Source organism: Primulina tabacum, chromosome 9 (assembly GCF_025594145.1).
Source record: "Primulina tabacum isolate GXHZ01 chromosome 9, ASM2559414v2, whole genome shotgun sequence".
Classification (NCBI taxonomy): domain Eukaryota; kingdom Viridiplantae; phylum Streptophyta; class Magnoliopsida; order Lamiales; family Gesneriaceae; genus Primulina; species Primulina tabacum.
The window spans coordinates 36,223,057-36,240,477 of NC_134558.1; the positions used below are offsets into that span (position 1 = coordinate 36,223,057).

At 34.4% G+C, this 17,421-nt stretch overlaps 2 protein-coding genes across 2 annotated transcripts; both read right to left on the bottom strand.

The window, feature by feature from the left end:
• Positions 1 to 1,258: 1,258 nt before the first annotated feature.
• Positions 1,259 to 5,606, bottom strand: LOC142555668 (putative copper-transporting ATPase HMA5). The gene is made up of 7 exons (XM_075666685.1): positions 5,409 to 5,606; positions 4,964 to 5,295; positions 3,215 to 4,606; positions 2,872 to 3,126; positions 2,623 to 2,745; positions 2,024 to 2,503; positions 1,259 to 1,804 (listed from the first exon to the last, which is right to left on the bottom strand). Exons 1-7 carry the CDS (start codon positions 5,425 to 5,427, stop codon positions 1,388 to 1,390), a joined length of 3,018 nt encoding a protein of 1,005 aa, XP_075522800.1. The 5' UTR covers positions 5,428 to 5,606; the 3' UTR covers positions 1,259 to 1,387.
• A 5,482-nt stretch (positions 5,607 to 11,088) lies between these two features.
• LOC142555669 (tubulin beta-2 chain) lies at positions 11,089 to 13,915 on the bottom strand. Its single transcript, XM_075666686.1, has 3 exons — positions 13,435 to 13,915; positions 12,892 to 13,161; positions 11,089 to 11,942 (listed from the first exon to the last, which is right to left on the bottom strand). The coding sequence occupies exons 1-3, from the start codon at positions 13,826 to 13,828 to the stop codon at positions 11,272 to 11,274; spliced, it is 1,335 nt and encodes a 444-aa protein (XP_075522801.1). The 5' UTR covers positions 13,829 to 13,915; the 3' UTR covers positions 11,089 to 11,271.
• Between the last annotated feature and the right edge of the window lie 3,506 nt (positions 13,916 to 17,421).

The window sequence follows — 17,421 nt, forward strand, 5'->3', positions numbered from 1 at the left end:
AGGCTAGAATTTTAAACTCTAGAATTTTTTAATATTTTAAATTGATATACCCGGGCTTAATATCATATTATTCTAAAATTATACAAAATTTACCTATAAATTTTTTCAAAAAAAATTGAGCCACCCGGGCTAAAGCCCGGTCAGGAGCCTACGCAGCTCCGCCCCTGCTGCTGCACCCACCCTCTTCCCATGATCACAGAAAACTAACCCAACTCCAGAAAATAAAAGTCATCGCCATTATTTTAACGTAAAAACAGAAATGCAAAAAATACAGTATTCTTGGTTTGATTATTTTACTTCCCGTCTCCTAATCGAACTTTGGTTCTTTCTTGGAGGCTACGAGAATGAGATTTTTGGGGAGGCAACAAGAATGCAATTCAATTCTTTTACAGTGTTGCAGATTATAACTAAAGATTTGTCCACAGGAACGATATCTTCTTTTTTAAAGTTATTTTAATTGATGTTTAGTATTTGTTTTTATGGTATTCAATGAGGTGGAAAGTTAATATTTTATATAATAAATATGTGGAAATAGAATTTGTCCCCAATTTGTGTTTTTGCCACATGAGCAATGTAGATGCCAAATCATCATATCCCGATGAATTTGTGAATTTCCTGCCAAAATAGGCCTGAAATTGTTGAATTAGAAAATATGACAAACAAAAAATGTTATTTTCCATCAATTTTCTCCAAAAGCTAAGTTTATGAGCGTTTGTCATTTATTGATCAGCAAGAACTTGAGATTACTCATTCTAATAACTTAACGAAATAGATAGAAAAGTATGTCTCTTGTGAGACGGTATCACGAATCTTTTATCTGTGAGACGGGTCAACTCTATCGATATTCACAATAAAAAGTAATACGCTTAGCATAAAAAGTAATACTTTTTCATGGATGATCCAAATAAAATATATGTCTTACAAAATATGACCCGTGAGATCGTCTCACACAAGTTTTTGTCTAGATAGAAAGATGATTGCACATCAAGAGTTCTTTAATTTATGATCTCCATACCGTACTAAGTAGTTATCACTCACTTCTTTAGTCGAAAATCTTGAGCTTATAAGGACTATATCGATAAATTTGTGGTTATGAATCAAAGTCATGTTAACAAATTGTCACTTACTATGTAGTCTATAAAAAATATCATGAACACGGTGTAAGAATAAATATAAATTGTTGGATATACATTACCATCGACCTATTATTAGCCTTTTATTCCATGAATTAGCGTTGGCATAGGCAAACCCAAAAGGCTCTTCATTACAATCATCTTATGTTAATCATGTGTACAAAAATAGTAAATTAAACACAGTTTCGAAATGTAAATGAATAAAGGATTACATAAAAGAGAGAAACATTTGTAAATAAATATATACAACAAAACTACTCAACAGTTATCCCCTTGATTTCAAGAGCATCCACCACCTTAGGCCTCTTATAATTCTTCAACAAAAGAGAGCTACAAACAACACTAACTGAAGAAGCTGCCATTGCTGCACCAGCAATCCACGGCGGTAACCGGAATCCGGTCCATGGAAAAAGCACACCGGCAGCTATTGGGATGCCGAGGACGTTATAACCAAACGCCCAAAGATAGTTGAGACGTATTCTGAAGAACGTTTTCCTCGAAAGGTCGATGGCAGTTATGACATCTTCCAAATTGCTTTTCATGAGAACAATGTCAGCAGCCTCAACTGCTATATCTGTGCCTGCACCAATTGCTAGCCCTACATCTGCTGCTACAAGTGCTGGCGAATCGTTGATTCCATCTCCTACCATTGCTACGACGTTTCCTGAAGCCTGCGCGAGGAATGCATAATTCTTTTTCATCAGATCACAAAATGACATTTTCTCAAAAGAACTTGGAGCCTGGAGGGCATTCAAAAACTACAAACTAAGAGCTTTTAAAAATAAGGAAAGGACTGATGCAATTGCCACTCGAGCAAATTACAAATCGAAAAAGAAACCTATACTTCGTATTGACAGAAGTAATATCAGCGTGTGTGGCTGATACTGTACCTGTAGTTCCTTCACTTTCTCGGCTTTATGCTCCGGTTTGGCTTCAGCAATAACACTATCTATACCAACTTCCTTGGCAATTGCCCTTGCAGTTCCCCAGTTATCGCCTGTCACTACTATACTCCTGACTTTCATAGACTTGAGGATGGAAACGACCTCACGAGCCCCAGGCTTTAACGGATCAGATACAGCAAGAATTCCGACCAGCTCCTTGTCGATAGCCACGATAATACCAGTTTGTGCCAAGCCTTCAGTTTCTGCCAGTATCTCTTCAGCATCAAGTGAAATAGGGACATTATAATCCACCATTAAGCTCTTATTTCCCACAAGAACTTGTTTGTTTCGAACAACAGCCTTCACACCATGGCCAGTTATGGATTCAAAGTCAGAGGCTTCTGGCCAAACAGGGTTCTCTTCATCTTGTCTGAATTTATTGGCATACTCGACAATTGCTTTGCCTAAAGGGTGCTCACTGTTGACCTGATAAATAAAAATCCGTCATTTTTTCATTTCCAGAATTCGTTGGACTTGGTATTTTTTAGCATAATGGAAGGAAAGCATTCGCAACCAGCCTCTCATTTCATAAAATTGGAGAATACCTCAGCAGCAGCCACCAGTTCATAAAATTCTTGAAGGACCCTATTTTTCAAAAGCCTAGTGTTGACAACCACTGGCTTCCCAACCGTAAGAGTTCCTGTCTTGTCGAAAACTATGCAGTTCACCTATTATCAAGAATGATATAGTTATATAAATACAGATATTACACCAAAAACTGCACCGTGAAATTCCTTAGTGAATTTAATTTTCTGATATTGTCATTTGCATTTTTGACAAAGGAGTGTTATAACCTTATGAGTGCGTTCTAACGCCTGGGCGCCTTTAATTAGAACACCTTGAGAAGCACCAACTCCAGTGCCAACCATAACAGCAGTTGGAGTAGCTAGGCCAAGTGCACAAGGGCATGCTATGACCATGACGGATATGCCAAACTGAAGTGCAAGCTGGAAACTATCCATGGAAGAAGGAATCCATGATGTAGGATACCAGTTCAGCTTCCCGGATAAAAACCAGGCGAGCCAAGTGACAAGTGAAAGTACTATAACCTGCAAATGGAAAACGGGCTTGAACCTATTAAACATCGTCATCACCTGGAGTTTGTTTTGAAGCAACAATATCTATATCTATACATACTAAAGGAACAAAGAATTTGGAAATACGATCAGCGCATTTCTGGACTGGAGCTTTCGCCATTTGCGCTGATTCAACAAGTCGAACGATTTGAGCAAGAGCACTCTCCGATCCAACCTTTGTCGCCTTAATATGCAGCGCCCCATTTGCATTCAAAGTCCCTCCAATGACCATGTCGCCTTTCCTCTTTGCTACTGGCCTAGACTCTCCAGTGATCATACTTTCGTTTACATGGCTTTGGCCCCATGTAACATAACCATCACAAGGCACTTTTGATCCAGGGATGATCTTCATGACATCATTTTTTTGTATTAATCGACCGTCTATTTCTGCCTCATTCAACACATTTCCGTCTGTGTCTAAAGTTAAAAGGGTTGCTGTTTCGGGAGCCAAGTCCATGAGCTTCTCTATGGCTTCAGATGTCTTTCCCTTGGCCAGAACTTCCAAGTACTTTCCGAGTAGTATAAAGGAAATGAGCATTGAGCTGGTCTCAAAAAAGTCAGTTGACTCAAAACTAGGAGTAGCAGCAGCTCTCAAAACCGAGTAGACAGAATAAAAATAGGCAGCATTTGTGCCCAGTGCAATTAAGACATCCATATTTGCTGAGTTATTACGTAATGCTTTGTAAGCGCCAATATAGAATCGTCGACCAATGATGAACTGCACCGGAGTAGAAAGTATCCATCTCAGAATTTCCCCAATGCTAAGCATGTTCACAACCTTAGCATGCAGTCCATGCTTTATACCAGGGATATACATGAAAACCATGGCCATTAAAAAAACAGGAATCGTGAAAACCAGACTCCAAAGAAAAGACTTGCGGTATTGTTTGATTTCCTCTTCCCGATGAGCTTCTCTTCTGCCTCCTTCAGGAAATATCTCTGCTTTGTAACGTCCTGATCCAGTTGACTCTATAATCTCGATGAAATTTCTAGGTCCAGTCAAATCTGGTTGGTATGAAAGGGACAATTTTTTGAGCTCTGGATCAAAGTTCAGATCTTGAACCCCAGGAAGAGCTTGAAGAGAACATCCAATTAATCTAATGGAATTTTCTGTACACAATCCATCAACTCGAAGGTGTATTTTGCGCCTATCTTCGCCTGTGCTGATGAGCATGGCCTCAAATCCAGTACGTTCTATGGCCTCCAAGATTTGGTTGTATGTCAAGATCTTTGGATCATAATGAACTTCTGCTTCTTCAGTTGCTAATGCAACTTGTGCTCTCAGTACACCAGGTAAAGCTTGCAAACCAGATTCCACCGTGGTGGAACAAGAAGTGCATGACATTCCTTTGATCCGAATACGGCATACTTGAGAAGATTTCTCATTGATCTCGTCAATAATCAACATGGCTTCAAATCCCACATCTTCGATTGTCTGACGGATGGTTTCCTCCTGGACGTTGCGACATTTTAATTTGATGATTCCACGATACTCACAGTTTCAGTCATGATTCAAAATCAATAAATTTTGCACTTCAATTTTTTTATCACACTCCATTTTATATATAAAATTTATTTATAATTGGAGTGTAAATCTGTAAGTGCTATTATTATTGTCAATTTATCATCATTACTATTATTGAAAGCTTTTGGATCATAAAACAACAAAAATTCACATCTAGAAAAACAAATTTTATTTTTTTAAAAAAAATCAACTTAAAACATACCCCATAAATGTTCCTATTCTGCAAACAAACAGTCGCAAAATGAAAAGACAAAAAAAAAAAAACAACATGAAAACTTCACTCACATTTACAAAAAGTGGGTAAAACATGACTTGGGCCTGGTTGTTTAAAACATCAACCGCCGCCTCCTTGATGCCGGGCAGGCGTTTGACGGCCTTCTCCACCGACCCCGCGCAGGCGGAGCAAGTCATTCCGGTGACTGAGAAAAGGGCCTTCGCTTCTGATCTTTGCATGGATTTTTCTACGTCTGAAGACGCATTTACACCTCTAGGATACTTGGGCATTGAGGGGTAGTGTGGATGAGGGAACAAATCCCCACTCTTCTTTCTCATACATGCAAGTGATAGAAACTTCTCGGAGGCCATGAAAGACTCTTCTTGATCGGTAAGCGTTAACTCTTTGATTCGATTGAGGGTTTTTCAATACTCGGTTGAGCAATTGTGTAGAATTAAATAGAGCAACGAACACATACGTAAAGGTTTGGACGTTACGGAATTTAGAATGCGTCACCTGATTCAGCTTTATTCATTTATTTAGGCTTCTCACCAAAGAAACAAGAACTCTTTTAAACAAAATTGACGTGATCACTCCGCTTATCAAAATGACTTTTAGGGGCCGAAGCTTGTGCAGTTAATCTGACACCAAAGTTGAAACGAGATTTCAGATTCAAAACTTAATTGTACAATATTTCCCCTACTAAAAAAGAAATATAAAAAAAAATGTCTTACATAGAGTCAGCGAAACATGAATACGAAGAGCCGATCTTAAAAATGGTTGGTCTTTCTTCATTAAAGTGAATCTATTCAAAATATATTAAGTGGCAAAAGCTTGGCTGAGACGGTGTTCTTATTTTGTTAGACGGATCTCTTATTTGAGTTGAAAAAGTATTACTTTTTATGCTAAGAGTATTACTTTTTGTTGTGAATATCGGTAGAGTTACCCGTCTCACAGATAAAGACTCGTCACAAGAAACATACTCATATTAAGTTGTTTACATTAATTAAATTACTTGAATTTTTATCAAGCTAGTCAATACATGCAAGGGGAAATAATTAAATCATTGCCCAGTATCGTTTGACAATATTACATCATTTTGTCTTTATATTGATCGAACCTAAATTTCTATAAATTGTAAGTCAAACTAAACCATAAAATTAGTTGGATTTGTTCATTGTCTTTGGTGTATCATATGATATATACCAAACTATTTAAATGAATCATTTGACTTAGACATCTCGAGTAAACGAAGCAAAGATATATGGATTCTTTTGGAATCACAAAAAATGGTTTAATAAATTACATTATTGACGCCAGAGGTCCATAATAGTTTTGGATATATAGGGGATGATATGTTTTGAGGACCACAAATATAAATATTAAGAAATGTGCGGTCAGAATTGCTAAATGATTTTTTATCTCGCCTGAACCAGTCTGGGCGTGCGTTATATGTGGCTGTATTGTAACTTTCAAGGCCTTTTTGAATGTGGAAGATTTTGACTTCGATGGCCAAAAGTTAGTGTTAATTGCACCAGACATCATGATTCATGTAGGAAAGTTTGATGGACATAAAATTTCTTAAAAAATATTAATAAATTAATATATATTTTTCGCGATTAATATAAATTTGACAATTTATAAGATTAAAATTTAAAAAAATGTCAATTTATATGACCAAAATCTTAATTTTTCCGAGACTGATATAAATTTTGCGTTTGTAAGACAGTAGTCAAAATATTTGTTTACATGGAAGAGTTTGATATATCTTTTAAAATTCAAAATGAAAAGTCAAAAAATTATATCAATAATTAGATAGAGAAAAGAATATAAGTTTAAAAAGCTAAAAAGAAAGAGGATTGGCGTAGTGGTATTTAAAAGCAAAAAAAAGACTTCGACAACAGACTGCTAAAATGGTTGATACATGACAATTGACACCAAAAACTAACTAGTATTTTTTGTTATATTATTTTTAATGGTTTGCCACAAACCATAGTTATTTTTGAAGGTTAAGCTTTTCGTATCGCAATGTCTATTGTATCGATTTGGATTTCCATAAATAGGGAGAGAATAAAGCACTCATAATAGAGATGTTAATTGTCTTGATTCAACACATTTTCACATTAATGTCCAAGTAGATATTGTTATTTTCTCTGAACCATAGTAGTATTGCTTTTTTGATTGAATTTAAATAATTTATTTCTCTTGTTTCTTTTTCTTCACTATTTAGTTTCTATACGCATCTTTTTTTGAAGACTACGATATCAAGTGGCATAAGGGTTGCATCTTGTAAAAAAGTTAATAGTATACCTTAAATATAATCTATTTTGGCTTCAAAATAGACGTCTCTTTTTATGAATAAATAGAAAATTTGTAACTTTTTGACAATAACATTTTTGATGTGGTTAAGATTTATATAAATCAATTATCCAACCTTTTTTTTTTTGAATTTTTGGTCTATCTTTCGAGTGTGAAAATGGTGGTTTTAGTGATTCGGAGTCAAATTCTAGAAAAATCATTCATTGATAGTTTCTTTCAAAAGGGCTTTTCCTTCCTCAATAAATGTCTCAGTATAAAATATTATTTCTTGGAACTGAGATTTATTTGTTTTGAAATAAGTTTGTAATTCAACAAGAAATTTATTTAGCTATCCACTATTTAATTAATTAAGGTAATCATTTGTTCGGCATAAATCATCATTATTTGTTCTTGTCAATATCTGAAGCAAATTATGCAAATGCTTCTATCTTGAATTTCGAGTTCAAGATATAACCAAGAAGATATACAAAGTAATTCAAGACGCTCAATTTACTAGGTTCGGCTCAATGAAAGCCTACGTCCACGGAGGGGGAAGATGAAGTTTTATTAATCTCAAGAATGAACAGTAGAATTACACAACTCATAACACTTTTCCTCTAGTTTGAATTCTCTCATACAAACTCTCTCGAATGTGTGTGGTTAATGCACTCTATATCTTGGCAGAAGACCAACCTTCTCAAGTCTCTAACTATTGTGGACACTTGCTCTCAGCATCTCAATTCTGTCACCTGCCGTTGCTCTTGTTCTTCGAGTGTATAAGTGTCTCTATATTATACCCTCTTGACAACAACGGCCAACCAATGGAGTTTCATGATAAGTCCACTTGAGCATATCTCTTCTTGACTATTAAGTCTGTTACAGACTTGAACTTCATTTCTTGACCTGATCCAATGAAGCACGTGACATATTTAATCACAGAGCTGCAGACCCTACTCTGGAAACGATATACTCACATCAATAGCAGGTCTGACTCCAGCATCCGGATAATAATATTTGTCCATTAGTAAGAATATAAGCCGAAACATCTCCCATTGAGTTTCGACTATTGATAAGATGATCATTAATTGAAGAGCTTTCTTTCGCTTTTCATTTACATACAAATCAGAATGATTCGCATTTGCCTATAGAAAATCGAGCCAAACCATGTGTGCCTTGTGGGATTTTTCAGAACAAGCAACTGCAGATTGATGCTCCTCCTCAGCTGATCGTGCAGATTCTTTCTGCCGTGCATATTCTTGCTTCAGGAGTTGGAGGTCATTCTTATGAGTTATGAAGCTGAAAATTGATCTCTACATTCAAGTGCAAAGCTTCTAGCATCCTCTTTTTGCCAGCCTGGGCAGCTTCTTTGAGGCACCACTCTTCCTCCAGCTGTGCTTGAGTCGCCTCTTTAGACTTCTACTCTTCCCTCCATTTTTCCTTTGAAATGAATTTCAAACCGCAGTTATGAACTACTACTGTTGCAAGTTTAAGGGAATGATACAACAGACTCAAAATTCTAGAGTTCATTTTGGCAAGTTAGAGAAGGAAACGACCTCCCAATAAACAGATCATGATAAGGCCCACGACGCCTAAAGAAAGAAACGAACAGTTCTAGATTTCAACTTAACCAGAAAATTAAGTTCCTGAAAATGGACACAGAAAGTAGAAATTACACGTGAATGGTAAGGGTACCTGATGAATAAACCCAAGTCAATACATGCTAGAGTACTCTGAAAAACTTGAGGATTCATAGAAAAACCACCAATTTCCAGGAAGCACAAAATTTTAATCCCTATAGCTTATTTTAAGTACACTTAATCAACTGAACTTTGCAACTGTGACCAAAAATACCCAACAGCTGATGACAACATAGAAGTATAGAACACCAAAAACATTTAACAGCAACAAATGCAACAGGGATAGAAAGGTCGATTCATAAAAGACAAGCAAGTGCTTGCTCTAATTATTTTTTGCACGTTACCTGCACAAATTTAGCACATGCCCCATAGATTTAGACCTATACAGTTTATTGCACTATTATGCACTAATCTGAAACATGGATCTTTTGGTTGTTCAAGTTGCAGATCCAAATTTGTGCGACATACGAACAATATAAACTAGCCAATCTACTCTCGGACCCATTGCCTGCCGGTGATGGCGGGACTGGAATTTCCATCTCACGTGCACGGCCAACATGGAGATCACTCATCAATAAACACTACGTACATAGCATCACCCCAACTAAGATGAGGCTTAGCTTGTTGCAACAAACACACCATTCCTGCAAGAGAATACTCCTCCATTGCTGATAATGATTGTGGTTGGAGACAGTGAAGAGCATTGTTGCGCTTCGGTTTTTATGTGGAGTGCGCCAAACGAGACAACCCAAACCACTTCCTATTAAAAAAAGAGCAGGTATGTTTGACACGGTAGGCTGGATCAATTTGATGGATATTCATAATAAAAAATAATATTTTTAATATAAAAAGTAATATTTTTTCAAGGATGATCAAATAAGAGACATGTCTCACAAAATATGACCCGTGATATCGTCTCACACAAATTTTTGCGTTAAAAAAAATCTCTTTGTATTTTCAATTTTCTAAATTATAGTTTTTAAGTTATTGAATGAAAAAGACGAAACTTTAATTTTTTTCTAAAATAAATAATATTGTTGATTTATGGTATTCACATAACAAATTTATCAATTACTTATGGTTATAAATAAAGAACTAACCAAAAATAATAATATTATAGCACAAATTAAGTAATAATAATATTATAAATATTAAAATAAAATATAAAAAAAATCAATACTTGTGATTAAAAATAATTAGTATTATATTTACTTCTCTTTTTTTTAGGTATCATTTGCTTATCCATTTGAATGGGTATTTTGTTGTAATTTACTTTCAACAACTCCCATTATTTGTTGAAGCATTCCTTGACCAAAAATAAAAACTAATATTATATTGTTTTATTGTTCAATTTTATAATACGAGTCTTAAAATCAATTTAATCCATGAAAAAAATATTATTTTTAAGTTGACCTGCTCAGAAGCAAATGTTACGGCCTGTTTTATTTAAAAAACAAAAACAAAAAACTAAGACCACCATGTTTGCAGGGGCAACGGTATGCACTACACTGATATTTTTTGCATATTGGGATCGACCAACCATGAAAAATTAAATTAATACTTTTATGATTTCTTTTTACTTTTTTCTTTGAGAACAAAAATAGCTAATAAAGGCCTTGTTGCATTGGTGAAACTTTCATTTATGTTTTTTTTTATAAATTTCTTTGCAATACTTATAAGTTTCATACGACTATATTAAAATATCGTTTTTAAATTTATGAACCTACATTTTGTTATTTTAATAATACCGATACAGATTAAATTGTATTGAAAAAAAAAAACAATTATTTGGTCTCGTTGATTTCTATATATTTTCTATTCACACATTGTATGTCACCGTCCGCTAGTAATTATATATCTAACACTTTGATTTGCTTAGACTCGCATCTACCTCTATTCAACTGTTCAAGTCCCCTATTTTAGACAGCATTTAACCTTCACGTGAACAAAAATAAATAATGTACCATCTTAATACAATCTTTTTTAAAAATTGTAAAAATACAAATAACTGATTACATCTTCGGTGATGTTTTACATTTTCATGTTTATCTTCCGTTTCATTGGGTTTGTTGTCTTAAACTTAATTAATCAAAGAGGCTAATAAAATTATCAAGATAAAAAGGCATTATCCAACCTCAGAATTCAGAGAAAACAACCTCATTCAAACTATGAGGATAAATCCAGCTTAGCGCATATGTAAACTTTCGAGTTGCTGCAGGCTAAATGTTAGTGTCAACAATTTAAATTCCCATAACCAGATATGAAGGAAGAAGTTTAGAATCAACACACAATAATAATATATAGTTAGAGAAACAGTTCAAACAGTCAACTAAAGGTTTAGAGAGCCACGAAAAAGCATAAACGAAAACAATCTTCTGACACATCAACTTAACGATCCATATTAGAAATATATTCAGGAACCAAGACATAGACGTCCACAGATCTTATTCTGCTTCCTCTTCCTGATACTCCTCATCATATTCCTCGTCAGCTGTAGCATCTTGATATTGCTGGTACTCTGCGACTAAATCATTCATGTTACTCTCAGCTTCAGTAAACTCCATCTCATCCATACCTTCTCCAGTGTACCAGTGCAAGAAAGCCTTCCTCCTAAACATGGCAGTGAATTGCTCGCTGACCCTGCGGAACATCTCCTGGATTGATGTTGAGTTGCCAACAAATGTTGATGCCATCTTAAGACCCGTGGGTGGAATGTCACACACTGTAGACTTCACATTGTTTGGTATCCACTCAACAAAGTATGATGAGTTCTTGTTCTGGACATTGATCATCTGTTCATCCACTTCCTTAGTGCTCATCTTGCCACGGAACACGGCTGATGCAGTAAGGTATCGACCATGTCGAGGATCAGCAGCACACATCATGTTTTTAGCATCCCACATTTGCTGGGTGAGTTCAGGGACCGTGAGAGCACGATATTGCTGAGAACCACGAGAAGTAAGTGGGGCAAAGCCAACCATGAAGAAGTGGAGTCGTGGGAATGGAATAAGATTCACTGCCAACTTTCTAAGGTCTGAGTTGAGCTGTCCTGGGAAGCGAAGGCAGCAAGTGACACCACTCATGGTGGCAGATATCAGATGGTTCAAGTCTCCAACTGATGGAAAAAAGACAGGTTTATAATAAGTCGCCAACCCTCGGGAAAATTAAACTACATTTATTTCAAGCGTGAGAATGATGTGTGGAACAAACAATTAATCGCTCCTCTGGCGCTTAAATTGTTTGATTAGCCAGCAGATGCTAAGCAATCTGCGAGAAACGAGTAATTCTATCTGGACATGGTTGAAATATTTAGCTATCAGCAAAAAAAAATTAAAAAGAGAGCCTAAACAAATTCATTGATGCAAATTAAAGCGTTAATAATTTTCACGAAAAGATGCAGATGTAATAATTAAGATTCAAATACAAGGATAATAAACCCATAAACACATGAATATTGTATTTACGAGCAGCTAGAATAGGTACAACTGTGCGTGCGAGAGACGCACTATCACAAATCTCGAGGAATTTAGGTTTTAGTCAATCTAATACGTGTATTCTAATTAACTATCGAGTTGATTACTAAGCTGTCTATTGGAGAGCGGGTGAAATGATAGAGAATCAGGGTCATGGATTGAACTGGTTGTGACAGGACCACAAAAAAAAATGAATTTATATTTGCTTCCTATCTTTCTGTCCAAACTTTAGAGTATAGCAATATTTGTGGGGTTGGTCATGTGCCTAACAGAAAGAACTCCATCAGTTGTACCTAACACAAATAAAATTTCATAAAAAACTAGACATCACGCCGAGGAAATAATTGTAGTTCAAAATAACCACAAAACCAAGTATGATGCTAAAAAATGGATAATAACTACAACTCAGAAAACCTCCACTCCTTGGACCAAAAACGGAAGGCCTTCTAACTCAATGCGGGTGAGCATGTAAAAAGCTTTATCATGATTCCAAAACAAAATATAAAAGGATAAACAGAAATCCCAAAAGCATGTTATTCCATTAATAATACAAGGTTCAGATGAACACGAATCAAGGATATGAAGACTTACAACTCGGAGTTGTGAGCTTGAGAGTGCGGAAACAGATGTCATAGAGTGCCTCATTATCGAGAACCATACACTCATCTGCATTCTCAACAAGTTGGTGTACTGAAAGTGTGGCATTGTAGGGCTCAACCACAGTGTCAGACACCTTGGGAGAAGGGAAAACGGAGAATGTCAACATCATTCGGTCAGGGTATTCCTCCCTTATCTTGGAGATCAGCAGAGTTCCCATCCCAGATCCTGTGCCACCTCCCAAAGAGTGGCATACTTGGAATCCTGAAACAACAAAAAAAAATTCATATTAAAGCAGCGTATACCTTTGTTGTTTCGCTATTATCTTCAGCCAACTATACGCAGCATATAGTAGTTTAAGTAAATCACATCAAGGCCACTCACATGTCACAAAAATCAAGCAGAAACACAAACAAAAAAAAGGCCATCACAACTCAGAAGGCTTCAACTGACTTAAGGTAATAGCAAAAGCTGTGAAAAATGTCCACAACACAAACAACTGACAGACATAGCAAGCACATAAGAAGTCAATTTCACCTTGGAGGCAGTCGCAGTTTTCCGCTTCCTTCCTGACGACATCGAGCACGGAGTCAATAAGTTCAGCTCCTTCGGTATAATGCCCTTTCGCCCAGTTGTTACCCGCCCCGGACTGACCGAAGACGAAGTTATCCGGACGAAAGATCTGACCGAACGGGCCGGACCGGACGCTGTCCATGGTTCCCGGCTCGAGATCCATGAGGACGGCTCGGGGAACGAAGCGCCCGCAGCTGGCTTCGTTGTAGTAGACATTGACGCGCTCGAGCTGCAGATCTGAGTCGCCTTGGTAGCGGCCGGTCTGGTCAATGCCGTGCTCGGTGCAGACAACCTCCCAGAACTTGGCTCCGATCTGGTTTCCGCATTGACCGCCCTGGATGTGTAGGATCTCACGCATTTTCGCTGTATATGTTAGTTTGCTCTTCGCGTCGCGTGTGTGAGGTGAGTGTGCGTGGTGTGTTTTAGGGTTCTCTGAGGTAACTATATGGGAATTTGGAGGGATATAAGAGAGGGAAAAGATTGGTCTTTTTGAAATTGGGTTCTGCTTCGGTGCTTCGGGAAACGGCAGCGGAGTTTAAACCTTAACACGTGGCGTGCAATGTATGGAGTAAAATTATTCTTTGAAATTTGTTAAGACTTTCCCTTTGGTTTCATATATAACATTGAATATGATAAAAATGGTGTGATTATTAATATGTTCGGGTTGGATGTATAATATAATCTATAAAAAATAATATTTTGAGTTTGAATGATTAGATTTGAGATAGAATCGTAAATTATAATTTTAATATTTTAAAAAATTGATAAATATAAATAAAAAAGGATATAAGGGATAATATTTAATTTTATATTGGTGCTTTTATTGATATAAGATAAATAATTTATTATTTGATTTTTGTAGGATAAAATAATGATTATGTAAAATCGAAACCAAACATAAAATGAGTATAATAATCTAATCCCATCAAACTATCCAAACAGAGATTATTATGTTTGTGTAAAATGTGATCCTTCACATTATAAATTATAAAAAAAATATTTTCATTTTTAAAATTATTATTTCATTTGTCATGTATTAGTGCTTTGCCACTAATAATTTATAGCCATATTTTAAATTGATGCGAAAAACATTTAAAATATATAATAATTGGCTCTTTTTGCTAATACTCTTTCCGGTTATGGGAAAATTGAATATATATTTAATTCAATTGAAAATTTTAAATGTATATAGATGAGAAAATTAAAACAAATGCAAGAACTTGACGAAAATGGGAGTATTTTGTGGGGAAAAGAAATCAAGAGACCACGAGGTGTTTTGTCATTAAAATATCATTATAAAATATTTTATATAAAATTTGAAATTGCACGTAAAAATAAAATATTATAGTCTGCTTAACGAAATTCGCATGGTAATATAATAACTCGGAATTTATCCAATGCACACTGAAAAATAAAGTTTGGAGTTTTTTTGATAGTACAAAAATTAATTCTAAAAAATTTGCCTAGTGAATAATAGTCATTAGACCATCCAGCTAGAATTTTAATATTAAAATTTTAATTTACGCTAAAAATATGTCAACCGTACCACTTTGATATCTCCGGTGTATTTGATTTTTCCTGGTTTTATATCTTTTCATCTTACTTTTTTATTATTATTGTAGGATCTTGCAAGTTGCAGCATTTTATTTATTTATTTATTTATTATTATTATTATCGAGTTAGTTCGATTTGGTCCGATCATTAATACGATGAAGTAACTAAATCATATATAAATTGGAAATACAGGCTTTTTAAAAAGTATAAAACAAAAGTAGGTACAGCAGCATATGGCAATAACCATGTTACTTACTGCTGAAATCTGACTCCCGCACGTGATATGACATCTATTTTGCTGGAATATATCTGTTGAATACATTTTTTATATATTTCTCAATAAAACGATTAAAAAATACATTTTCTCCAAAAGAACGAAAAATAATTATTAGTTTTATGTATACTTTTTTTTTTTAGAATTATGTTTGGGAGGATCTGAGATTGTTGTTTTAAATATTTAAAAAAAAAACCAAGATATTTCTTCATTTATTTTCTTTGGGTCATTTATAAAATAAGTGAACTTACAATTTTTAAAATATTCAATTTTCATATGATTTGTATTTTTTGCTTCATATTAAATATCGAGGTAACCGCGATTTTTTTTTTTTAAAAAAAATCGGGATGGAGCCGAAATTACTTCAATGTTTACGGTGAAAGGATCACATTTACTCATTGTATATATGCGACTTGATCGAAATACTCGAGAAATATATACGGACAACGAGGGACTTGAGGAGTGCCAGCCGCTACTTCGGAAGTTGCCCTTTTCTGTCAAGTGACCCCTGCCGGTCCCCTCTTTTTTGGTTGCTTCATTGTTAGTTAATTTATCAACAAGTTATCTCAGATTACACATGGAGTTGACGTCACAACTTTAATTTGAGGCCCCATCGATTGGATAACATTTGTTCGTAGAATAATTGTCTTATAACAATAAAAACTTAATTTAATCTAATCAACTGAAAGTTTTTGATATATAACTAAGTGTTTAGTCATATAATTTGTATCAGAGTCAATATCACAAGTTCGATTCAAATTGATTGCAAATAGTCTAATTATTGATAGGTAGATTGTTGGGTACAATAATTGTTTATACTTAACAGAGTAATCGAAACATGATGCTTTAGTTATTGTGTAGTTTAAAAAATTTGAGTTGCACCGTTAACACCAACTATAATTTTTTATAAATGATAAACGTTCCATTCTACACCGTTGTCGCTTATAAATTACAAGAAGCAAGATCGTTTCCACATAGTTTGGTGCATGGAGTTATGTGTGACAACTAGATAGACATATTTCGATTCACACTCCCAAACGGACGGTTTTGAAGAATATATTGGGAAAATGATATATATATATGTGTGTGTGGGGTTTTTTGGGATAAAATAAAACTATTATTTTATATATTAAACCATGTTAATTACACTCGAATAAAATTATTTAGAATTTTAAAATAATATAGTTTGAGTAAAAATTTAATATACTAATATATCATTTTAGAAAAAAACAAAAAAATTTAATACTCATGTCATGAGAGCGAAAACTAAGAAGTTCTATTTTTGAGAAAAGTGAATAAAAATAAATTATATTATTTACTTTTATTTTTCAGAAGAATAAACAATTTCTAGAAGAAAATGAATACCAACCTTGCAAAAAAAAAAAAAAAAAACATTTTTTAAAATGTATAGATTTAAAATAAAAGTGATGTACGTGCGAGTACAAAATTTGGAGTGCATTTTCCATATATAATAAATTTGACAAAAACTTGTGTGAGACGATCTCACGGGTCGTATTTGTGAACGGATCTCTTATTTGGGACATCCATGAAAAAATATTACTTTTTATGCTAAGAGTATTACTTTTTATTGTGAATATGGGTAGGGTTGATCCGTCTTACAAACTAAGATCCACGAGACCCACTCAATAAATTTAGGAGATGGAATGTAAATTATCCATTATTTCACAAACTTTAAAATATTTTTTTTGATATATGTCTGTTGTTCTGATGAATCTTTCCACTTAAATCAATTATCTAATATAATCCTCGATCGCTAGTATCATACTAAACTATATAATAATGTAAAACTCTATATATATATATTTTTTTTACTCATAATGCTCATTCTCTTATAACAACTAAATTGTTCATTTTAATTGATAAACAAAACGATCATTCTTTCGTTCAATTAAAATTATTACAAAAATTATTTTAATTTTCTAAAAATAACTAAATGATTCATTTGTTATAAACAATAACTTAAATTTTTTTAAAAGTAATTGGTTGTATTAAAAATATATGTATGTAATTATCGCGTGTTTGGATTGCTAGTATATAATAAGATAAGACATAAGTATTATTGAGTTCAAATATTTTTGAATGTATAAAATTTTATTTTAGAA